Genomic DNA, 23,225 nt, shown 5'->3' with positions numbered 1-23,225 from the left:
CTGTGGCCGCACAAGCCACTACCGAACTGCCCTAATGTTACGCTGCTGAAGACTGAGCTCTTCAAATAATAGTTTAGAAATAATAAATATTGTTGAATAAAAGGAATATTAATAAATATTATTGAATAAAAATATTATTATCTTACAATCAAATTTTCAAGTTTCAACTTTCTAAATTAGTATTATCACTTATATTTTTGGTAAGGGAACCGAAGCGCCAATTAATTTATTATTAGTTGCAAAATCAGTAACCTTACGGAGCTTCTAAATCTTAGATCGTTTGGAAATCTATATCTTATTTACGTACCGGTATATCATTTCAGGACGAAGAAAGCTAGTCACATCGTACACTTTAAACTTTGGATAATTTGCTATTATTCAAGCAGCAAGGAACTCTCAAGCAACAGTGAATTAAAGAGAATAAACGAGAAATTTAGAAGAAACAGAATGGAAGTGGAGTGGATTCAAGAATAGCATACAATTCTTCAATATTTTGAACCATAAACTGTCTGTAGCGAGTGCAGCAAACGGAGAACAATTTGGCATTTGATTATTATATCTTTATTCTTTGTCTTTCAATCCTAGTTGCAACTACGTTTGAACAATTCTACTAATACTGGTCACAAAGTAAAGTATATGGATTTGTAAATGGCCCATGGAAGGAACATTACATTGCGACTATTTCCGTGTTGTTTGTTTAATTCTTCATTTTTCTTAACCCTACAATGCATAGTGGGACAGATATGGATCATAATGGTAAATAATCTGTGTTTTCCTACATAACGGTATGTTGTTGCTAATGCATGTTGAAACAGATTGGGAACGTTCGAAATTAGTTGTAATTCCACAGTTTTCGCATAGATGACACTATTAAGCGTACCGGTACTGCCGTTACTCATTTTTGTTTTCTCTTGCAAAACTATTTTTTTCACAGAAAATTAAAAAAAAAAAATCATGCATTGTAGGGTTAATATAGGGAATAGTTTCATTTTAGAATGACCATATAAGTGTAATAATTTTATTCTTGCAGATCCCCCGATCAAAGTTATTGGAGCTGTGACGCAGAAGACTTTCATGCAATATCTTATAAGAACCACAATGTTTCAGAGTGAACTGATGACTTACGGAAGACCGGAATTTTATTTGTTCATTTATCCTTCTAACTATCTGGTAAGTCTTATTTGTAGAATTGAAGTAATCGTTAAGAATATGTATGGTAACTACCCTATGACATTTTGTTTTCCTTGTCGCAATAAAATTGTCACTACATATTGAATCAGAGCCTCATAACTTTATGTTTTAGATCAGTAACCCTTTTATCCCATTAATTCTCTCTTCCGCACAGTGGGCCGAAATTGGCAATTTTGTGCTCATAATTAGTGTATTATTGTCCAATGATTGTGGTTCATTTGATGTGGTCAAAAATAAAGAAAATGAAGAAACAGTGAATTAGATTGATTTACTGAAAATCTGGCATTTTAACGTGCAGAGAATCGTACGAGAAGGGGATGAAATATGTGGTATGACAATATATGAATTAGTACTACAAGACAATAGACACTCTAGTGGTACATAAAATATAATATGAAAATATAAATTTAATAACATTTAGAACCTATGCTTTATGTTGTCACACATCACACAAACACGTGTTATGCAGGAAAAATGTGGATATGCAATTCTACAGTATAAATCTATATAAGTTAGACTGTACGTACCATATTAAATTATCACATATTACTATTAGTGGGTGTTATTTCAATCACTACTGTGTTCACTGTCACTTACAGAACTATCGCTGTCTTCTGCTGCTGTAATGTGAGAAAGCTACTGTAACCGACCAGGTGTCGGGTCGCTGTTTGGGCTGCCATTTATTTGTAATCGACCAGGTACTGGGTCGCTGTTCGGGCTGCCGTTTATTAGTAATCACCTGATCGTAGTCTGTCCTCCGTGGTCCTGCCAATAAGTATTCTCCTGAGACCTGGACTTACCTGGGTAGGACGTTGAAGGACCTCTCCAAGAAGGGATTACCAAATTGTTTCCAAATTGCTCGTCGGTCTCAATGACGAGATGAGCATTAGGCACCGACAGGTTCGGATGTCTCGTCTCGAAAACCTCACGGACGATCAGACGGTTATCCAGACCATAATGCACACAAACATCATTCACACATACAACGAAAACATACTGGGTTAAATGACATTATACTTATTTATTAGAATAATGTACTTATTTATTAGTCTCATTTTTATATATACTAGCTGAATTTGCGCTGTCGACTCAGCTCATTGTCCTGTTATGACCATGAATCTCCTTGCCACTGTGCATCTCTTCTTACTCACACAAGTAAAGGATAGGAGACTCACAAAGAAAGTGAATTGCTATGTATAGATGTTGGATTGAGTTTGTAGCAAATTTGTAGAAGTAACACGATATCAATTGGATTATTTTTCTAATAAATCCATCCATATCCGTCCGAGTTTGCCTCATTGCGTCTCTTGAGGCCTTTGAAGTTGCCAGCATGTAATAGGTTTTGCCATTCAGGTTTAAGGAAAGCACCTGCAATGCCCGTCAACCCGCCATACGTAACTTCTCTACCGGTTGCCTAACACCGTAGTTTCGGCCTGCAACAATGTTAATCTTATGGGCTCAAAACGGCCCTTAAAATGTTGAATAGAATAATAACGACACGGTTTTCGAAAATTTGAGTGAGAACTGGACAATCTACACAAAATTTGGAATCGACCAGCGAAAACGGCACGTTTCTAGCACGTGTGGTTTTCGAGATCTCATTATCGAAAGAATTGGGGACAAACATATAAACCTAGCATTTCAATATATAGACTGATAATGTTACTGAAATTTCTTCTGAATTGGTTAAATATATTTGAAGTTATTTGAATGTGCCTTAAAATTTTATTATTGTCTTACTTCTCTCAAGTCTTTATTTTGCCTCAAGTTCAGTATTTATCTACCATTAGCAGCTGCAACTTTGGAGTATGCTACACCTTTGGAGAGGCTATTTAAATCTATTATCAGAATAAGCAAAGCCTATTCTGACAGTCGGGAAGCATTCTTGATCAGAGAAATTGAATAGGCTTCTATACTCCAGATGAAACCACCTAAATGCCATGAAATATATTGATTCAATATTGTAAAACTTACAAGCATATTCTATCATTAACAGTTCTTAATTTTTTTCTCAGTACATCTGTACGGGGCCTATTTGAGTTCAGTAATTAGTGCTACTGTACTTAGTGGGGTTTGCTTGAATTTTGGCTAGGACTTGAATATTTAATGGGTAGAGGATAGTATAGATTTGAGTATGATTGTTTCACTTCCACTTGTTATTGTTGTAGTCAATTTATATTTATATTTTGTTGTTCATCTGATACTCCTAACTTAAAAATGTTTACTTTCATTTCCCTTTGGTTACCTTGTAAACTAGGGAGGTGTTTCCTAACATATTGTGTAAGAAACAACAAAGATAAGCACTTGCTGTATTCTTTAACTTGTTTATTCTCCCTGTAGTGCTTGAAAATAATTCGGAACATTCTTGCAAACACACGGTAATTTGGAAGAAGTGACAACGATGAAGATTACTTATGTTAGTAACATCTTCTATACCTTGAACAGTGATTGGGTGTTTTCCTACCTACTACACTGCTGCCTTCGCAAACAAATCTGTCAGAAAGAACTTTTACCGGTGTCTGTATGAGTGTTATAGGTGAATCTTTATCTTACGTACTTTCAGATCATTTCATGTGAATTGTGCTTTTAGTTGTTGAGTACTGTAGATCAGTGGTTCTCAACCGATGTGTCGCGACACCCTGGCGTGTCACGCAGTTCCCTAAGGTATGTAGACAAATTTTAGAATTTAAAAATCATGAAGAATTTAATAATAATAAGGTCAAATCGAGAGACTGACAGCAGTCAACACCTCTAGCGGTAGCGATAATGATCAGTGCTATATAGAGTCATTATAAAAAGTAATCGGTTTCACTACTATAATAGATATTATTATTATTATTATTATTATTATTATTATTATTATTATTATTATTATTATTATTATTATTATTATTATTATTAATTATAATAAAAATATCAATATCCTGGACGTTCAGTAAATGTGTCATCAGTCGAAAAAGGTTGAGAACCACTGGTGTAGATGATGATCCAAATCATGCAAATACTATTCTTTTAATGATAGTATTTTTGCTTCATGTATTTCCCCGACTTTTTTGCTTTTGTTTAGGATATACTTACTTCATAACGCCACTTTTTTTTCTAGCACTATTCATGCTCTCAGGAAGAAGGATATCTCCTTTATCGAGCAGGCACAATACTTTTTCAATTAATTTTCGACTATTCACTTCTAACAAAAGTGCCACGGAAAGCATTTATTCCATGGGAGTCGTCTTATACAGCAAAGAAGTGGAGTAAGTTAAAGGTATAAATTTTTAATTTTCGTCTCGTTTCAGTTGTCATCTTTCACATTATAGTTTTAAGGCAAACAGAAGTCCTGTGCTCGCAACTAAATCTTCAGTGAGATGAAGAAAATAAATTTGAAGTACAAATTGCGAATGGTGATAATAGTCAATAGCAAGTTAAAAAGAAAATCTATACCGCAGAAATCCCAGGACTTAAACTATACTTTCGAGAAACATGGTCCTCATCTTTAGCTTGTTTAAGTCTGAAAAAGGTTTAAAAGGTAAAAGCATATAGGAAAGAGAAAAGGATGAAAACTGATTCGAAGAAAATACACACTTCACATCACAAAATGTGAACAAGATATTTACAAGTCTTGCACTCGACCATAAACCAGGGTTACAGAGAAATGGATTGGTTTTTCTTTGCTTATGCATGTTTCTGCAAAGATAATGAAAGGATTTCGAAACTATAATATTAATATTTCAGAATTTCGTTCGAAATCAATTGGGAAATACCTAACTTCAAATCTTACTCTATCGATTCTCAATTTTAGTGGCATTTACAATGCCATTTGCTAGTGTGAAAAATTATATATAGATCGAAGCAAAAGGAATATTCGTACTTGAAAAGCTGAAACACGTTCGTGCTACTAGGATTCTCAATCCTCAACGATTATCTGCAATATTATTGCATCTTAGGAAAAGTGAACATACTCATGCTGATATAAGTTTAATGAAAAAAAAAAAAAAAAAAAAAAAAAAAAGCTATGACTGAACGTAAAATTAGTCTTTTTAGCTCCGAGCGTAACCATACAGGAGCTTATAGTTTTACTTCAGGTATGTGTATGTGTGTGTGTGTGTGTACGTGATACTTTATTTCCCAGTAACTACTGGCCGGATCTGAACCAAATTTGGTGGGCAAGTAGCTAGTCATCTTACGAATAAAAATCGCTAGCTTGGTGACCGAACTCGGCCAGGGACAGGCTTGGCTCGTATCTGGTACGTTGTTTCTGAAATGAATTCAAATGAAATCTTTAATATTTCAGAATTATGCCCTGTGAGCTAAAGGATACAGATTGTTAATGAAAGTAGGGATTACGAAAGAATTAGTGGATTATGAGAGTTCCTCCCCCACAAAAAAGAACAAATAGAAAACATAGATAAGAGGTTATCCATCGCAAGCTTACTTAGATTGTGATTGAAAGTAGAACGCCTTGCAGGATCAGTCACCGTCACCCCCCCCCCCCTCTTCGTCCCATTCGGGGAACATGAACGTTCGAGGCTAATACTGGCAAGAGGATAACACTACAGAAGTGCAGTGGAACCACAAAGGAAACAATTTGATCTTTCCAATTATGCAAAGATTGTGCATGTATACTCTCCCCCTTCCACCCCTTCCACTAGGGGTACTTTGCAGTGTAGGTTGCTAGTAGGAGCAAACATCGCTTATTGACCTTGAGCTTTCCGTTCGAAAGATCATGTCCTCCCGGCAGATGTTTCTTGTAGCAGTTTGGTTCATTAGCGTCAAAGAATGTTAACGTTTTATAATGAGCACCTTTTTAGCCAGTTTATTAGAAAGGTAAAACAGCTATTGGCCAATGATCCCCTTGTTAGTTGTGGTAGTGTCTCACATCTCTGAATCTCGTGTGGTAAAATACGCATATCTGCAGCAGTGAGGATGATGAACTACTCTTCGTCCAACGTGAGCTAGTAGATATGCATCTGATTTAGGAGAGACACTAGGCAACAGTCAGGAAACTTGTCGACTGTAAGGTGAACGGTTCCCGAATCATCAGACGTTATCAGCTCACTTTTTTTTTACAGCTATTTTATGCTCGCCTTCGAGAGATAGGATCTGTTTTCCCATCTAGATGAGAACATGGGCGATCTTGTACTCTACGGTACTCTATGTACTGATTAGCTTGAAGGTAATGTGCTTTCTTCGATAAGGGCATGTTCCGATTCTACAACATACGCTATGGGCCGGGCATTAACACTCACCATGTCAATATGTGATGCATCCTGAATGAGGAAGAGGTGCACTCGAAAATTTTGTACAGTACAGAATTTATCATAGAAAGTGTTTCTCCATCGTCAGGCATTTTGTCAGTGGCTTCTCAAGCAAACTGTCTTCGTTTTGTGGACCAAGGAGGCAATATTTACCAGGACAGACATGTTCAAGAAGCACAATGGTCATGTGTGCGGTGTTAAAGATCTACGTATTAATCTTTTGTAATACCATTAATGCACTAAATGTGTAGTGTGGTAAAATACAGTACTACCAACATTGGTCCTTACTTTTGTAGCCTCAGTTATCATACATTTCTACGTGAGGCCTTGCAGAAACTTCTAGAGTAGCGCTTACGCAGCGAGTGTGGTTCAGAAACGACGGCACACCAGCATATTTTGACATAGATGTCAGAAACTTACTCAATCAAATATTCGCAGTCTTGAATTGGCGATGGTGGATCTGTGTCTTGGCCATCACATTTGCCCGACATAATTTTTGGATTCCTTGCTGTGTCTGGGGTGAAATTAAATGTCTCATGTATTAAGTACCAGAGGACGTCGTTGCGCTTGTCACTGCAGCTTCGTGATCTCAGAATGCCAGCCGTATTTAATCGTACAAGTCAAACCAAATTCGTCCATGCCATTTGTGTTAAACAACGACGGGCAGTTTCAGCACTTTCTTGAAGCGTTCATTTGCCCTCTTTCGTGCAGGCAAGTGTAGATTATGGGGAGAAGAGAGGCCTCACGCTTGGCCGCCAAATTGTAGATGCCTCACGCATGGGTGGCAAATTATAGAAGGTACCGAGGCACCGGAGAGAGAAGAAGGAGGCGTACCTGTGATGGTTAGGTGAAGAGAGAGCGGGTGATGGCATGCAAAACAGCTGCAGCTACAGTATCAAAACAACTCGACAGAGAGATGTTCCCAACTCTACTTTACATAGACCATAAGGTCTGGCTCTCTCCTTTCATTTGACAGCAGTCTTACTTCACACCGGGGAAGACTATCTGTCATCGTGGGTCCCATGAACTATGAACATGACTTATTTGCGGTAGAGACTGAAGAAAAAAAAATGTTGAGACTCTTTAATTTATCACAACTTAGATACATAAAAAAAAATCAAACAATTCCTATGTAGATCTATACTAAATTTATGAGTCTAAAGAAAGTTCCGATTTTAGGATCTACATAGGTCTCATAGTTCATGTGGCCTACCTTGATCATATGTTCTCGAACCGACTCATGAACTACGAAGTTAATAGTAGGCTCATGTTAACATGAGACTGAGTCTATTTGCACCAACAGAATACTTATTAAAATGAATACTATTAGCAGTAAGTGGCCCTGAAACCGCCGAACGACGTCCACCTGAAAAACAGAGATTACAACAAGTCATTTATTACATTTTTGGTACTCACCACTCGGCTTGTGACCATCAAGGTTACCAGATAAGGATTCCATAACAAATCCGAAGTGTTGTGAATTTTGATTTTTCTTTTAATATAACTTCTCTATCAAAACAAAACTTTATACACTTCTTCACAAAAACACTGTACACTTAGAAAAAATGATTTTAATACTTGCGCAGTAGCTACTGTGTAATTAATGAACAGTTTAAGTCCATGCGTGTAATAGTGAAGTGATTCTCATATGTAATGTCCTAGGTGATTCAGGGTCTTCATAGTTGAATGTTGTCTCCTGTCTGCATGCACACTTCCCATACGTGCATGACGCCCTTTTTTCCAATCAAGACGGTTTCTGGATGCTCAATCTCGAAGATCACGCCGGTCCAGCAGTTCTCCACGTTATCATATCTCTCTTAATATGCAGAGAGTAATTGGAGCAGTTTTTACAGTAAAAGTGACATGGGCGCGTCACACGTTACTGACTCCTAGGTTGAGTGGTTCAAAAGTCCCACAACTCAAGATGTACTGTTTTTTTTTTTTTAAAAAAAAAAAAACTTCGTGGTGTGTCACTCAAGATGTACAGGTTAAAAAAAACAATTCTTCAGACACTCACACACATTAGTAATCTTCATAGATCGAGTACATTTTCACATTGATAGTTGAACGTGGTGCCTATCAACACCCCTAACTATCTCACAGTAATGTAAAAAAACAAAAGTTGATAAATAGAATCACACTCCCGATGGGGTCATATATAAATGATACTTCCCCTCTCTTTCTAATTAAATAAATAGATACATTTTATAGAGCAGTTTGATCCACTAAAACATGGAGCGACACGACGGGCTCCAGCTTACGACACGAAGTGCCTCGTGACCTCTCTGTCAGTCATAGATATTAGGCTCGCAGGAACTACAAAAAGGTAGACTCACTTTTCGTCTGTGGTCTGCTTTATGGGCCAACGGTTCCCTGACTTACAGTAATTTCAGTGTTTCCTAATTAGGTCACTACTTTATACACTTATATAATGTTTATATGAATACTTGAGTGAGTTCTAAATAGCTCTCCGTATACTTTGATCTTTTACAAAAAATTTGATATATAACACCACACATGCCATGCACTGGAAGACATCAAAAACATAAAGAAAATAAAACATATTAAAAAAAATACACATTCCCCCATTCCATCGAGCACACACGTGACAGGTTGTGCCATCTATAAACAAACAATGGCTAGCGAGAGGTGTAAACACAATACAGAATTTAACCTATTTACACTCACCCCTGCTTATTTAACATGTATTAAGAAAAATTAAACATTATACTAACAACAATACACAATTTACATGATAATTGTACTATAATATATAACTGTCATTACTTTGTGGGGGGGGGGGTAACAGACCTTTTCTCTTCCTAGTGCATCGGCATCAGAGGGCTGTCATCCATTTTTGCAGACGGAAGCTGCTCAACGGGTTCAAGAAACTGCCTGTAAATAGTACTTATCAAGCGTACTATTAACGTACATTATACTTTCGGAGATGGGACATACCGTAACAAATAAACATAATTTGTATTCGGTTGTATCCAAGAACCTTTAAATTTTAAATATATCCAAATTTTCATAAAGCCAACTCACATTATTAAAATCATATTCCTACGCCAGTAGCTGGCGCTAGGTCCGTCCTCAGCGGTGACGGGGGAGACGGGGTAGGTGCTAGAATACGTCATCAACTCCGTTTTTGACACAGTATTGTTTCCAAAAAACAGCACCAACGTGCGACTTGAGTACAAAAGAAATGTTCACGTCTGCACGGCGCTAGGTTTGAGAGTAGCAAACCCGTCTCTCATCAACTAGGCATGGACATACAATAATAGTTCACTACACAAGCTATATCTGAATAGTCCAATCTCTGGGCTCGAATATTGTAGTTAGCTGGAAACAGTTGTACTCTCTCTGCTGCAGTACTTGTGTGTTTCGCTGGAGGCTACGAGTTCGGTGAACTGTCAGTTGAAATTTTTAAAACGTCTCCAGAAAAAAAAAAAAAAAACGTAGTGTTTGAAAATCTTCCAGCCATTTCCCCATGAAATAACTATATATTCTATACAGATAATATGAGTAATGCTGGCTTTTATCCTTAAATTAACATGACTGAGATATTCAAATTACGTAATATAATATACAAGCGATTAAAGATTTACATAAAATTTCCATTTTGATATGCAAACATTCTGATACATCATTTGCATATCAAAATTTAAATGAAGTACGCACTAGGTCTCTACACAAGCAACTAAACAACTTTACAATAGAGTTCAGAGACCATACAGAAGAGAATCCCAGGGAATCCAATCCTTAATAATCTATTGTCACGGTAGCGCAGGAGGACTCATTTTACACGTCGATTTTTACATATTTCAACCCCCGTCTGCCTCTGCACTTACGTAATAATGTCGTCTTTGCTATTGTCTACCTCGAAATTTCATGTACCCACGCTTTTCAAAGTATGTCTACCTCTTTAACAAAGCTGTTTTCGACTTTTTGTTACGTAGCCGGTTTTGTTTCTTGCGTCTGTCATTGATTTCTATGCGTTGCCAATAATCTTTTGTTCGCTACGTAAAATAGGAGCATGGTGACCCAGTAGTAGATCGTCCACCTCTGCTGCAAGGGGTCCTACTTTGGATACCAGGCTTAGTAAACTTGGGGTGAATAACATCATGTCCCTGAGTTCTTCTGGAATGGGAAGGAAATCTCGATTCTTCTCATAATCCACCAATTCTTTCAGAATCACTAACTTTCATTAACAACCTATATCTCTCATCCAACAGGGCATGAGTGTGGGACGTTAAACTAAAGATTTTAATTCATTTCATTTTATTCACTAACAATTTATTACCTGCTGTAGATATGCAACCACGGACAATATATCAAAATCCTTCGCCATCTTGATTCTGTTTGAAATATTGATGTTCTGTCGGCGAATTTTTATTATTTGCTTGGAAGTCTTCCATACATCATGAATTGGAACCACCTCTCCTAACGGAATGTTCGAGAATCCCTCATTTCCTGTGAGAAATTTCTTGCGCCGCCACTAAAGTATTCTGAATCATGGATTTTGAAAAAAGTGTAAGAGATTAAAACTTTTAAGACAATAACATTCCAACTTAGGTCAGTGACTACAGTGAAACCTCTGAATGACGGACACCAATGGGACATGAAGCTTCTCAGCTGCGGCAAGTGACCTGCCAGTAAAGGCAGAATACCTATGATGATGATGACTGAGAGGTGTCCGTTATAGAGAGGTTACAGAAATTTAATTTCTCATAAAGTTATTGTATGCAGCAATATACAGTAAATACATTATGTATGAGCGTAAATACGTAAAATTCAATATGAAAATACTCCATTTAGTATGTATTTGAATTATTGGGAGGGATAAAGAGAAATTCATTTCTGTTAAATAAAATAATATTATTGCTACTGTGTTAATATATTCGTATACTACAAAAGATAATGCGTTATGGTAATTTTCTTAAGTACATGTCATCACCCTGTAAAAAATCCATTAATTTACATACCTCCTATACTAAAAGTAAAAGTAGCTTAATAAGAGTATGCAATATTACTATTAAATATTGAAAACGTGGAGAACAACCATGAATTTCTTGGGGAAAAGTCTGCAATAGTTGTCTGTCGTGTACATCCTACGGACACTAGTTTCTGTTCGAAATATGCTTATAACTGTTGGATCAATTGGAGAGCTTTTGTCACCACGATTAATGGCAAATTTCTTTAACTGTTAAACTGTTTGACACGCCAATTTATACAAAAGAAAAATGTTGCTCTTCCAAAAAAGTAAGAGAGGAAACATTGCTCTTGAAAAATGTTATTGTAAAACAAACAAGGTTTGTCTTGTTACATATGAAATTGTCGGGAAAGGTGCAAGGCCCAGAGGAAGATGGACTAAATTTGTTAGAGAAGGGAAGATCTGTTTCATAGAATTCTTCGCCAAACGACTGATCCTGGATAAGTGTTATTGGCTATTGAAGATTTTCTAGAATTTCCACCCGAAAGCAGTTTATTGCGAGCAGAAAAATAGAAGAATTTCAAGTTCAGCTTGAATCTGTTCTGTTTGATGGTTCACCAGGTCTAGACTCATGATAGATACACTTGTGGGGAAAAGACTTTCCTGTCTACTGTAATATATCGCAGAACCGAGAATAATTCCTATCCGTTATGAAGAGGTTATTGAAACGTTTGGGGGGAAAAGGACTGTCCGTGTCCGTATAAGGGAGGGTTTTGTTCCGTAAGAGAACATATATTTTTGCCGGAACAAAAAAATCTGTCCGTATTATAGAGGTGTCGTTAAAGGAGGTTTTCACTGTAGTAGTTTCGGAGATATTAATTTCCAAAGTTAATTTTCCCACGGTAGCTACTAATTTGAAAGAAAGTGGTTCGTAAGAAATGTTTACTCGAACTTCTTTCGTGTTTCTACGAATAGATTCACCTTCCGAGTGTTCTAAACAACCTATAAAAACACACTGTATTTATACCTCTATAATTAGCATTAAATAAAACGCTAAATTAACACTGAATTCTTTTAAAGCGACTGAGGATGAAAGTAGCAGCAGCTTTCGAAAATACTTTCGTTGGAATAAAATACATTGGCACTCTAAGATTAGTCATTCAGAATCATCTTAGTTTATGTTCAAAACGTAGATCAACTGGTATTTTATTTCATTTTATTCATTTATTTAATTGTTTTTACAGGTAAAATGTTTGGATACAGATCATTTGTACCTTGTGAAGGTGGTACCACGGAAAGATTTGTTTGAAAGTATTCTTCCGTCAGATCAATTACCAGCATTTTGGTACTTTGTTCGACATCATCTTGTCAGCCGCAAAAACCACGTTATTCCACATCTAGAGTAAGTAGGTGAATTTTACGTCTTGTATGACAAATACAATGTTAAAAGTTTGTCGTAACCCCACCCACATAGAGAAGAATTTCGCGGTGAATTGGCGTTTTGTTTTCTTTATGTTTCGAATGTTTAGAGAATAATAAAGTTTAGCGACAAATAGGCTTTTTAGTATATTTCTTTAATGTCAGCATGAGCTTAGAAAATTACATGGAAATTTGGAATGGATTAATTCTATTCGAATACTAAACTGCATGCATGGCATTTTTGTGGATAGTTTGACAGAGCTGGAGAGATTTTTGGACGTGAATTTACTGTGAATTAATAGCTTTTCCCTCTCTGTTAATCATTTGAAACATTGTTTTAGAAACAACAAGAAGTACAGCAAAGGTACAGTAAAGTTTCAATTGAATAGATTACATTTTGTTTTGAAATATATGATCAAAATTCATTTTTAAAGAAAGGGAAAGGAATTATAATGAAATATAAAAACAATCTGGCATTCCGGAGATTAACAAAAAGTGTTATCAGTCATCTTGGTATACACCAATTGTATGCCAATTACATAATCATTTGTTACAATCTGTTGTTGTTCCGGAAGATAAAGCCAGGCTTCTTGCTGCCTCGTCTCCCGAAGCGGGTGCATGGTTGATGGCGATACCTTCTCCGCCTTTAGGCCTTCATTTGTCAAATGAAAGCTTTCGAATTGCTGCAGCCTTACGTTTAGGCTTAGCAGTTTGTGAGCCTCATCGCTGTCCAGCTTGTGGGGATGAGGTTAACCAACGTGGCCTGCATGGTCTTTCATGCATGAAGAGCGCTGGTAGATTCGCCCGACATTCCTCTGTAAATGATATAGTACTACGAGCCCTCAACACAGCTGGATTTCCTTCAATACGGGAACCTTCTGGTTGCTGTCGTTCGGATGGAAAGCGACCGGATGAGATGACACTGGTTCCATGGATGAGAGGTAGATGTTTATTCTGGGACTTCACATGCGCTGATACATACGCTCATTCATGTCTCCCTCTGTCAGTATTGAATGCTGGAGCTGTTGCTAATCGCAGAGAAGCTGAAAAGCAAAGAAAATACAACAACCTTCTTGAAAAGTTTGTTTTCACTCCAATCGCTATTGAAACAAGTGGTGCTTGGGGTGCAAGAAGTCTTGAATTCATTAGGGAGGTAGGAAGACGCATTTCTTGTGTTTCCGGCGAAGTTCGCTCCACATCTTATTTAATACAGCAGATATCCGTTTCTATCCAACGTGGTAACGTCTCGTCGGTCCTGGGCTCTTTACCACCTGGCAAGGAACTGGATGAAGTGTTTATACTCTGAGGGACTATAGTTTTTCTTTGAAAATATATCTATATATATATATTTGTTAATTTAAAAAAATCTTAAATATTGTTAGCAAAAATTACATAAAACATTTTAACGTATCTGGCATTATATTATTATTATAACTAAAAGTGATATATTGCCAAGGACCTGTATTATAAGTAGTTTCATTCAAAAGTTAAATGTTATAAAGCTTAATTTTCTCAGTAATCAACGGTAGTCATAAGCCTCGGAACATGATACTAGAGCAATTGGACCCGGGTTATAAAGTGATAAAATCTACATAAATTATAGTCTGTAAAGTGATGTTTTGACAGTTAATAAACTTTAAAATTTGGCATTTCGTTTATTTATTTATTTATTTGTGTGTGTGGGAGGGTAAATGTTCTTTAGAGTGGTAGTAGTGTTTCTTGGCCAACATACCATGATTTTCTTTTTTCTTAATATTAGTTAAGGACTAATAAATAGGTAGTTCTCTGCAGTCATCCATTTTTATACTTTGAGCTCGAGAGGCTCCAAGGAGGAGGGGCTCTAGAAATCCCTTTTCTGTAACAAACGCATTGGCACTGTATGATTAGTCCTATCATTTTAGTTAACAAAGAATAAAGCTGAAAATAATTACTGGACATGGTGTTATGCTCATGCAACAACGAGGCAATGAAAGAGGGAGGACTTGTAGCTACGGAAACGAGTAAAATGAACCGAGAGAGAAATCAAAATATAAAATAATTAAAAGTCGATTTTTACATTCTCGTTGTACAAGTTTTTTAATCAAACCTTTCGCATTCTCTCATCTTTAAAATAGATGCTCTTATAGCAAAAATTACACATTTTAACAGTTGAACGGAAATGTCACAATAAGGTGAGCCTTTATTTGGTATTTGATTTGAGATCTTGCTCTTATAACAGGAGTGTAGTTGACAAGGAGAAATGCAATGTATCCTCCAGAATTTTCATCTATGATTACACTGGGATGAATCCCGTGTATATCTATTATATTAACCCTTGTACGTCCCTCGATTTTTGCATACACATAAGTTCCTCTGGGTCAAAGTGGACCCATTCATTTTTTTATGTTTCAGTTTGTAGTTTACACTACATTTGTACATGAAATAGCGTTGTGACTGGTTTGTGTCAAATATAATAAAATATGGGGCAAATCTAGACAAGCGTCACTGTTTGGGGGGCATGTCCTCGGCCCCCTATATTTTTTAAATACATGATATATTTTCGGGTCGTCCTCAAAAATTTGAAATAATTGTACAATTGTTTTATTATTCACCGAAATTTAACATGCCAGAGTACGTAGAACACTAAAACATCATACACACACACACACACACACACACATATATATATATATATATATATATATATATATATATATATATATATATATAATACTTTTGACTTGTGTTGCAAGCAGTTTTTTTTTTTTTTAGGTTACTTTTGGTTAGGTTAGGTCATGCATTCCTGTTAAATTTTATTGAAAACTTCTGAGAACAAAATCCACGTAAGTGGTTGTTCTCTTTTATGCTACTTGAAACATGTGAACACTCATTTTACTGTTTTTGACATTGCTCACAAATCTGATTGGGATGTCTTTTACAGATAAATTTGTTTCACAAACTGTATTTGATCGTATTTTTGTCGTCTGTTCTCTTTCACGTGTGGCAATACCTCTTTTCCTCAGAACATCAGGGCTACTCGTCGTTTGATGAACACACTCCTCCTGTGTCTCTCCACGGAGCGATCGTACGATTTCTTGGGCTGCACTTTTCTTAGCACATTTTTGTTTGTTTTATGTAGTTTTCAGTTGAGTTGATTTTAGTTTAGCGTCCCTTTGAGCAGCGAGACTATATGAGACGAGGACCTACTGATTAGCGTGGAATCCGAACCACTTGAGCTCCCGCCAGGAATCCAACCCGGGTGTCCCACGCCAAAGGCGCAACCGCTTAGCCACGAGGGAGATCTTGATGCAGTTTTCAATCAGAGCTTTCCGAAGAATTTTCATCAGACAAGGAAGACGAAGACAAAGAATCCTGCACTGATAATTGATCCTCCGTTTCAGATGTCAGTTCATCGTCAGAAAAAAGTAAGAAAGTTTTGAATTCTTCTGGTGTCAAAGCAGTCATTTTGGACACCAAAATGGTCTGTAATTACTGCACAACGAGGAAACAAGCAATACTACGAATAAAAACTTATCCAAAATGAACCTAAACAATGTTGCCAATACAAGGTATCTGAAAGAAACTAAACAACTTTGCCAGTACAGTATACTGGAAGAAACTAAATTATTTTCGGACAGTGCAATAACTAATAATAATAATAATAATAATAATAATAATAATAATAATAATAATAATAATAATAATTTTTGCATTGTTTTGTGGATGTATTATCATCAGAAGTCAATTCAATAATGATTTTTCAGTCACTTAAATATTCATTGAACTAATGGGTCTAAATGGACCTGAGGAACTTATGTGTTAGTTTTTCTACTGTGACGTAACAGGATGGAGATTTGAATCGAAATTTTTACAAAACACATATTTGGTAAAATAACTAAAAGTCACGAAGCATGATGATCACAGCTCACATAGGGTCCGAGATAATCAAGCTGAAAAATCGCTTTGGGTCAAAATGGACCCGAGGGACGTAAGAAGGTTAACTGTAGGTTACCAAGTCATCATAAACCAACACCATAAAGTAAAACTCCAAAAGCAAATTCTGGTTTAAAGTTAAGACCGTTGTTTACTCAGTTGTAGTTCCGTTCAAATATATAAAACGATAATTATGCTTTTTGTACTATATGGTTGCGAAACATGGTCTCTTACTCTGAAGGAAAAAGTGTTTAACAATAAAATCCTACGACAAGTATTCAGACCTAAAAGGATCGGGAATAGAGAGTGGCGAAACTTTCGTAACGACGAACTACATAACATATCGTTTATCTAACATTGTTAAGGTCATTAAGTCTAGGAGACTCAGGTGGGTAGGTCATGTGACCAGAATGAAAAGAAGTAGGAACACTTTCAAAATTCTAACTGTGAATCCAATCGAAAAATGACCATTAGGAAGACGTAGGCGCAGATGGGAGAACAATACTATGACGGAAATATGAATACAACGTAGAAACTAGATTCAGTTGACTAAAGACAGAAGTCAATGGAGAGATTTTATGAATGCGACATTGAATTTCCGGGTTTCATAGGTCATAGAGTTACTTAGTTTGTTAGCGTATTTAAAAAAAAAAAAAAAAAATCAACTTAAACTTTCGCAATCAACTCATGGCACATTGAATAGAATGCGAGATTTTTTTATATTTCTTATAGTTATACTAGTTGAGTCATAGTTCTTGCAACCCTGTTATACTGCAAGTTTCTATAAAATTTATTTAACCTAGTATGGCGCCTTTTAACGTAAGATCTAGTCAAAAAAAAAAAAAAAGACTTAAGGATATTAATCAATATACATTTTAAGTATTGTAATTAAGTTCGTTGTAAATTATCGTTTCAGGAGGTGGATTCCAGGTTGTGGTTTGAGGTTGCTTCCCCAAGGGTTTACGATTTTTACGGAATTTGGTGAGATGACTCCACCAAAAATTCTGGATCTATTTCGTCAATTTATAAGTTGGCCTGAATATCTTGATTGTCCATTTCTTCCAGCTATGGAGACTAGCTTAATGAAAATGGAGCAAGTTCCTGATGAAATTGACAAGGATATTGAAGATCCAGATGATAGGCCTAAGAAAACTCGACAGCGTAAACCCAGTGAAAAGAAATTAGATTAAAGTGAAAGTGTATATTTTTATTGTATTGTATTTATAGGTATTAAAATGTACTATTGACACATATTTCGTTTCTTAATATTTTTCCCTATGCTAACTATTTTCTAAATGTGTTGTTGAACCTAATATAACTGTAGTAAATTATCGGTGTGTTATAGCTCGTCCAGAGTTAAGTCTGTATTATGGTTGCTTATGGGCTTTTAGTTCTGCGTACTTACCCCCTTAAACGGAACAGATTTCACTACTGTAGTTTATCTTTAAGAATGTTCAATATTTACCGACGATACAAAAATAATTTTCGTAACTTCTCTTTTCGTTATAAAGTATTTAATTAGCTTTTCATGGCTAGTTTTTGTTTTTTAAACTCGAAGGGGGAAGACACGATAAGCGTAACGGCTGCTAAAACGTTGCCGGTGCATTTTCACGTGACTAAAACTGTTTGTTTAAAGATATCGTTGCCAACTGACGAGAAATTTCACCATAGTGTCAACCTACAGTCGTGCGCTTATTAATATTGTCACTTCCACTGATTTCAAGTACGAAAAAAGGTAGCTAAAAAGGAATAAAAGTACGACCAGAAAGAATTGAATGAAATCTTTCTGATTTTAAGAAAAAGTAAAATTTTACTTCCATCTCCTTTTCTTTCTTTTTTTTCTATCTCAATCAAAAAAAAATATTTTAATCAAAAAAGGAAAGAGAGCGGAAATGTTGTTGCAGCTTAATGCGAGATTCGAACAACTTGTGTCCCCACTGGGAATCGAACCCCCGGACCCTTTCATTACAAGGCGGCGAGCGTAACCACTCATCCACGGGGCACTCTGAATAAAAAGGCAGTAATAATTTCAGGGGATGGTCTGCGGGATGTTTTTTCAAGTACTTCAGTTTTATTAGGTCTATTATTATTATTATTATTATTATTATTATTATTATTATTATTATTATTATTATTATTATTATTTAACCAAGCCATATCTTTCCATAACTATTAACTTATTTGTATTAAATATAAACGCTAAGTGTAAAACTTCTTAGGCCAAACACTGATTCATGAAGTGTTTCTCGAAACATCTGAGTTCGATTATTACATGTAGGCCTATGTATTCCTCGTCGGGAAGGAAATTTCAGCGAGAACTGCTACAGGGCGCATTTCATATTTCTTTTATCCTTCATGCATTGAAATTTCTTTGGAAATTCATAACTGACTGTGATTTCTGTTGGGTTTCATAATAGCATTGGTTTCAGAAACTACACCAGGAAATAGGGAGACCGTTTGATTCGGTGGGTGGGGCCAATAGCTTACCTACTGTATCGTCTATTGTCGCGCTAGATGACTCATGTCAGATCCAAGACGAAATTATTCTCTGTTGTGTCTTTGCTATTGTGTAGTGTGTGGCGGAGTGTGGTCTCTGAACATTCGGCATTTTCTTGATTTTGTTCATTTATTCACTGTGCTGTTCTGCGAACAAACTCCAGAACAAGTGTGCAGAGGTGCGTGGGTGTTTGTTAATATATCAAAATGGAAGAAATTAACAGCCAGCACCTCTTTTCAGCGTAAGAGGTCAAGTGTTGAAGAGCAAAGAAAGGGCAATTGTTATGAACGTGTTTAATTATGTAAAGGAGAAAAACCTGGGTAAAAGTATAAGTGGGGTTGGGTTGGGATGATGATGATGATATGGAAGGAATTGATTCTTCGGCGTGCGATTGATTCAATGTGGTAAGTTGTTTATTTTTATTATTATTATTATTATTATTATTATTATTATTATTATTATTATTATTATTATTATTATTATTTATTAATCGTTGTGGTGTGGATTTCTTTTTTTTTACTACTTGAGTTGGCAACATCAGTCGGCAGTATAATAGAAGCGCGATCTGTTCTGCATTTGTTTTTAATGCTCAACTTGGCATCGCTGTTCCCATAAGACCAACAGTCCACTCTTAAGTCTGGATAAGCTATAGTTAATTTCAGTGCAACTTCGGAGTTCTACAAGAGGTTACATCGAAGTTACATAGGATTTCCTTCACACCGCAATCCCGTCTCCCTCCGATTTTGGGACTTCAAGTGATTTTTTATTTTTCACTTCGAAAGAATTCTTTCAATTCTGATGTGAGGCACAAATATTACAGGAACAGCAAGAACCGAATTTTCCATTGCATAATCACATATTTAGTATATATATCTTACATAGAAAATTATTGAACGTAATTTTAAATACTTAGTATAAACGATGTAAGCTATTCAAGAAGTGGAAAACAGTTGTTGTTGCCAACACTGCTGAACCTACTTTTTCATTTTGAATGTCTTATTCGACTGTGTAAAAATCATTCACTTACATAACAATAGATTGAGTTCCATGTATTTTCCGCTAATTCTTGTTCTCAATAGCATTTTTTTTTTTTTTTTTCGAAAATTTGAGGAAGTTTAAACCCCAACTTTAATGGTCAATAACTCATGAACCAAAGTTTTGCACAGGAAAATATTTCACATGCTTACTGCACACATCAAGATCCATCTCCTTTCAAGCTTGGTCCAGGTCGAATGAGTTCTGTAGATTGTGCATGCTGTCCTTGAGGTTGAACTTATGGGACTAGAGAGATTAAAATCATTGGTTCGTTGCAAATGAAATATCTACCCAAAGTGCGTAGTTTTCAACAAATAAATAAAATAAAATAAAATAAAAAAAAAACCTACAATACGTGGTTTATCAAAATAGTCACCGTCCATAACCACACACTTTAGTAATAGCTCAGTCAACGAAATGGATTCCGTGCAAATAAGTGGAGTCTGCGATGTGAAGAAGTCCTCAACCATATTGAAACTCGAACGTTACAGAAGGTATTTCCTCCCAAGAAGAGCTCGAGATGCCGAAAGAGGTGGCAATCGGTAAGAGAAGAGTGACAAGAATACGATGGATGAGGAAGGGTTTCATATTGTAATGATTTTATAAGTAGAGGCTAAATGACGGTCCGGGCTAGTCTTTTCCCCTTCACCAATTTATTATAAAATTTGTTAAATACAAATGTCTTTGATTACAAAGAGTAAAATAGTGTCTATCTTGTTATTGACCAGATGAAAGGAAATAGGTGTTTTGCACGGTGCCCCTTCTCTCAAGGCAGTCTCCAAGGCACGTGCTGGTTCTGGTGAGTCTTGAAGGATAGCCCCCTCAGCCCAAGGCAGCTTCGCGAGGCTTGGTTGCAGTAAGGATCCGTAGTCCAATGCGACCTCGGGTAAGGATAGGTGTACCCCTAGTCCAATGCGACCTCAGGGCAGGTGTTGGTTAGTTAATCAGTTGGTCGACTGATGCCAGGTCCATCGGCGGTCGGGCTTTTATCTGTCCTCTTCGGGTCCTTTCGTGAGGTCCGTCTTCTTTCGGCGTTCCTCGGTGTCTTTCGTGTCGGCTTCTCGTCTGCTACGCTGTTTACAATCAATAACACGTGTTGTGTTGACATGTGCTTTTGTCGTGATGAGGAGTCCTTACAATATTCAATCACATCAGAGTTTGCAATATCCTTTGAGCAGTATTTATGTATGTGTTATCGTGGAACATAAATACACCATGTTTTTTTTAAATATTTCTGGATATTTGCGTAAAAAACTTACTGTACATTTTTGTAGAGTCCACCACTGTAACAATCCACCAATGATGGTTTTGCCTCGACAGAGAAAAAGATTATGAATCAAGCTCACCATAAATTGCCATACCAGCAACGTCGTGTAGAAGATTTGGAAACTGTTTTGGACTTTGGAGAAGATCCAATTACTGTCCTGACCGTTACGATTGTCTTAGCACATCCATTTTTTTCAGTACTTCATTAAAAGTGACAATTCGATGCAGGAAACCCTCGGTTATTACTTACACTAAGCGAACAACGCCTCCAAAATACGATTCTTGTCGGCTGGTATCAACTAACAAGGCTCCCATGAGTCTATTTCACCTTGCACGGAGCCGTTGAACGACAATGGTATGGTGCATGCCTGGCTCGATCGCAATGGCACGAACGCTTTTCCAAAGCTCCGGTTTCATGATGTTCCTGAGGAGTTCATTCGAACATGATGTTGATGAGTGCCCACGGATCTCATATTGTAATGTTGTGTCACTGGCACGATATTTGACAAATCAAAAATAAATGATACGCTCATTCGCCATTCCCGGTGCAAACGCAGTCTTAATGCTTCTGCGGCTTTCTGCGTCCCAGTGTGAAATCGTAATAATAATAATAATAAACGTAATTGTGTGTTCTCCATGGTGCACCTTCATATGACCTTGTTCAGCTATATACTACTTCCTAAGTATCTAGCTACCTTAGCCTGTTTACTGAACGTATACAGAGTTTATGACGTTAATGCGTGACCTTAGTCCATCCCTGTGTTGAGTTGTTGAGGTGAGTTTCCCACTAAATGTTAAAGCAGACATCTCATTCGTACCAATCTAATTCAGAAAGATTTAAAATACAAAATATTTGTCACATAGAGTAGTAAATGATATAAATACTTTGATTTACAAGGAACAATCTGTATAGTCCGTAATGATCATCACATCCAGTCCCAATTATAAAATAAATAGCAGAATGAATATACATAGAACCAAAAGTATGAAAAGTATTAAAACACATATTGTTTTTTTATTGGTTTCAAAGTAATGGCTGTTGGTGCAAGTTCGATTTCACTGGAGTTACATAAACACACCCTCGCTTCCTCCCCTAGGGGTTCACATTCAGTAAATCTCCAATGGTATTTATATAGACGTGAAATATACTGTGTATAATTAGCTCTTTTAGTTCCGAAGTTCTGATAGCACAAATTTGGACTGCAGTTTTGAATCCTAGATCAAACTATTGTTGTTTAAACATTTTGTCTGTGCGTTTTGGTTTCTGTCTTTAACTGGCTAACAACTCGTATTTTAATGTAAGCCTAATTTGGTTAAGAAAAATGAATTTTCACTTACGGAAACTATTAAATGCATACTTAGCATTAAAAATTAAAAAAAAAAAAAAATGCTCCTACCTTGCATCCCGGACATAATCATAAGAACATGCTGTTTCAGGACTACTTCTGTCCTTTTTCCAATGCAACTTCTGTTTGTACAGTAAAACATTGGAAAAGGGACCAGAGTAGTCCTGAAACAGTATGCCGCTTCTCGTGCCCGGGATGCGAGGTAGAAACAGTTGTTTCCAATGAAGGATGACTTTTTCGACTAATATCGTTTTTCTCGTTTCCTCCTAGTAGCCCCGCGTAGCGTAGTCGCTAACGCTCTCACCTTCGGTGCGAGCGGTTCCGGGTTTGATTCCCGGTGGGGCACTTGTCGAAAAAGTGTAAAACGCTTTTTC

At 36.5% G+C, this 23,225-nt stretch overlaps 1 protein-coding gene across 4 annotated transcripts in view; it reads left to right on the top strand.

Annotated features, from left to right (window-relative positions):
• Positions 1-17,960, top strand: part of mtTFB2 (mitochondrial transcription factor B2) — a 50,118-nt gene extending 32,158 nt beyond the window's left edge. For all 4 annotated transcript variants that reach the window (XM_081730727.1, XM_081730729.1, XM_081730726.1 and 1 more), the window contains 4 exons: positions 1,031-1,170; positions 4,295-4,453; positions 12,621-12,778; positions 17,624-17,960. In XM_081730727.1, the coding sequence (XP_081586853.1) occupies positions 1,031-1,170; positions 4,295-4,453; positions 12,621-12,778; positions 17,624-17,897 (731 nt within the window). In that variant the 3' untranslated portion in view covers positions 17,898-17,960. The remainder of the gene's footprint in view (positions 1-1,030; positions 1,171-4,294; positions 4,454-12,620; positions 12,779-17,623) is intronic.
• The last annotated feature ends 5,265 nt before the right edge of the window (positions 17,961-23,225 follow it).

Source organism: Thermobia domestica, chromosome 11 (assembly GCF_964235325.1).
Source record: "Thermobia domestica chromosome 11, izTheDome1.hap1.1, whole genome shotgun sequence".
Classification (NCBI taxonomy): Eukaryota; Metazoa; Arthropoda; class Insecta; order Zygentoma; family Lepismatidae; genus Thermobia; species Thermobia domestica.
Note: the sequence above shows the minus strand (reverse complement) of the source record. Positions and strands in the feature narration are given on the sequence as shown.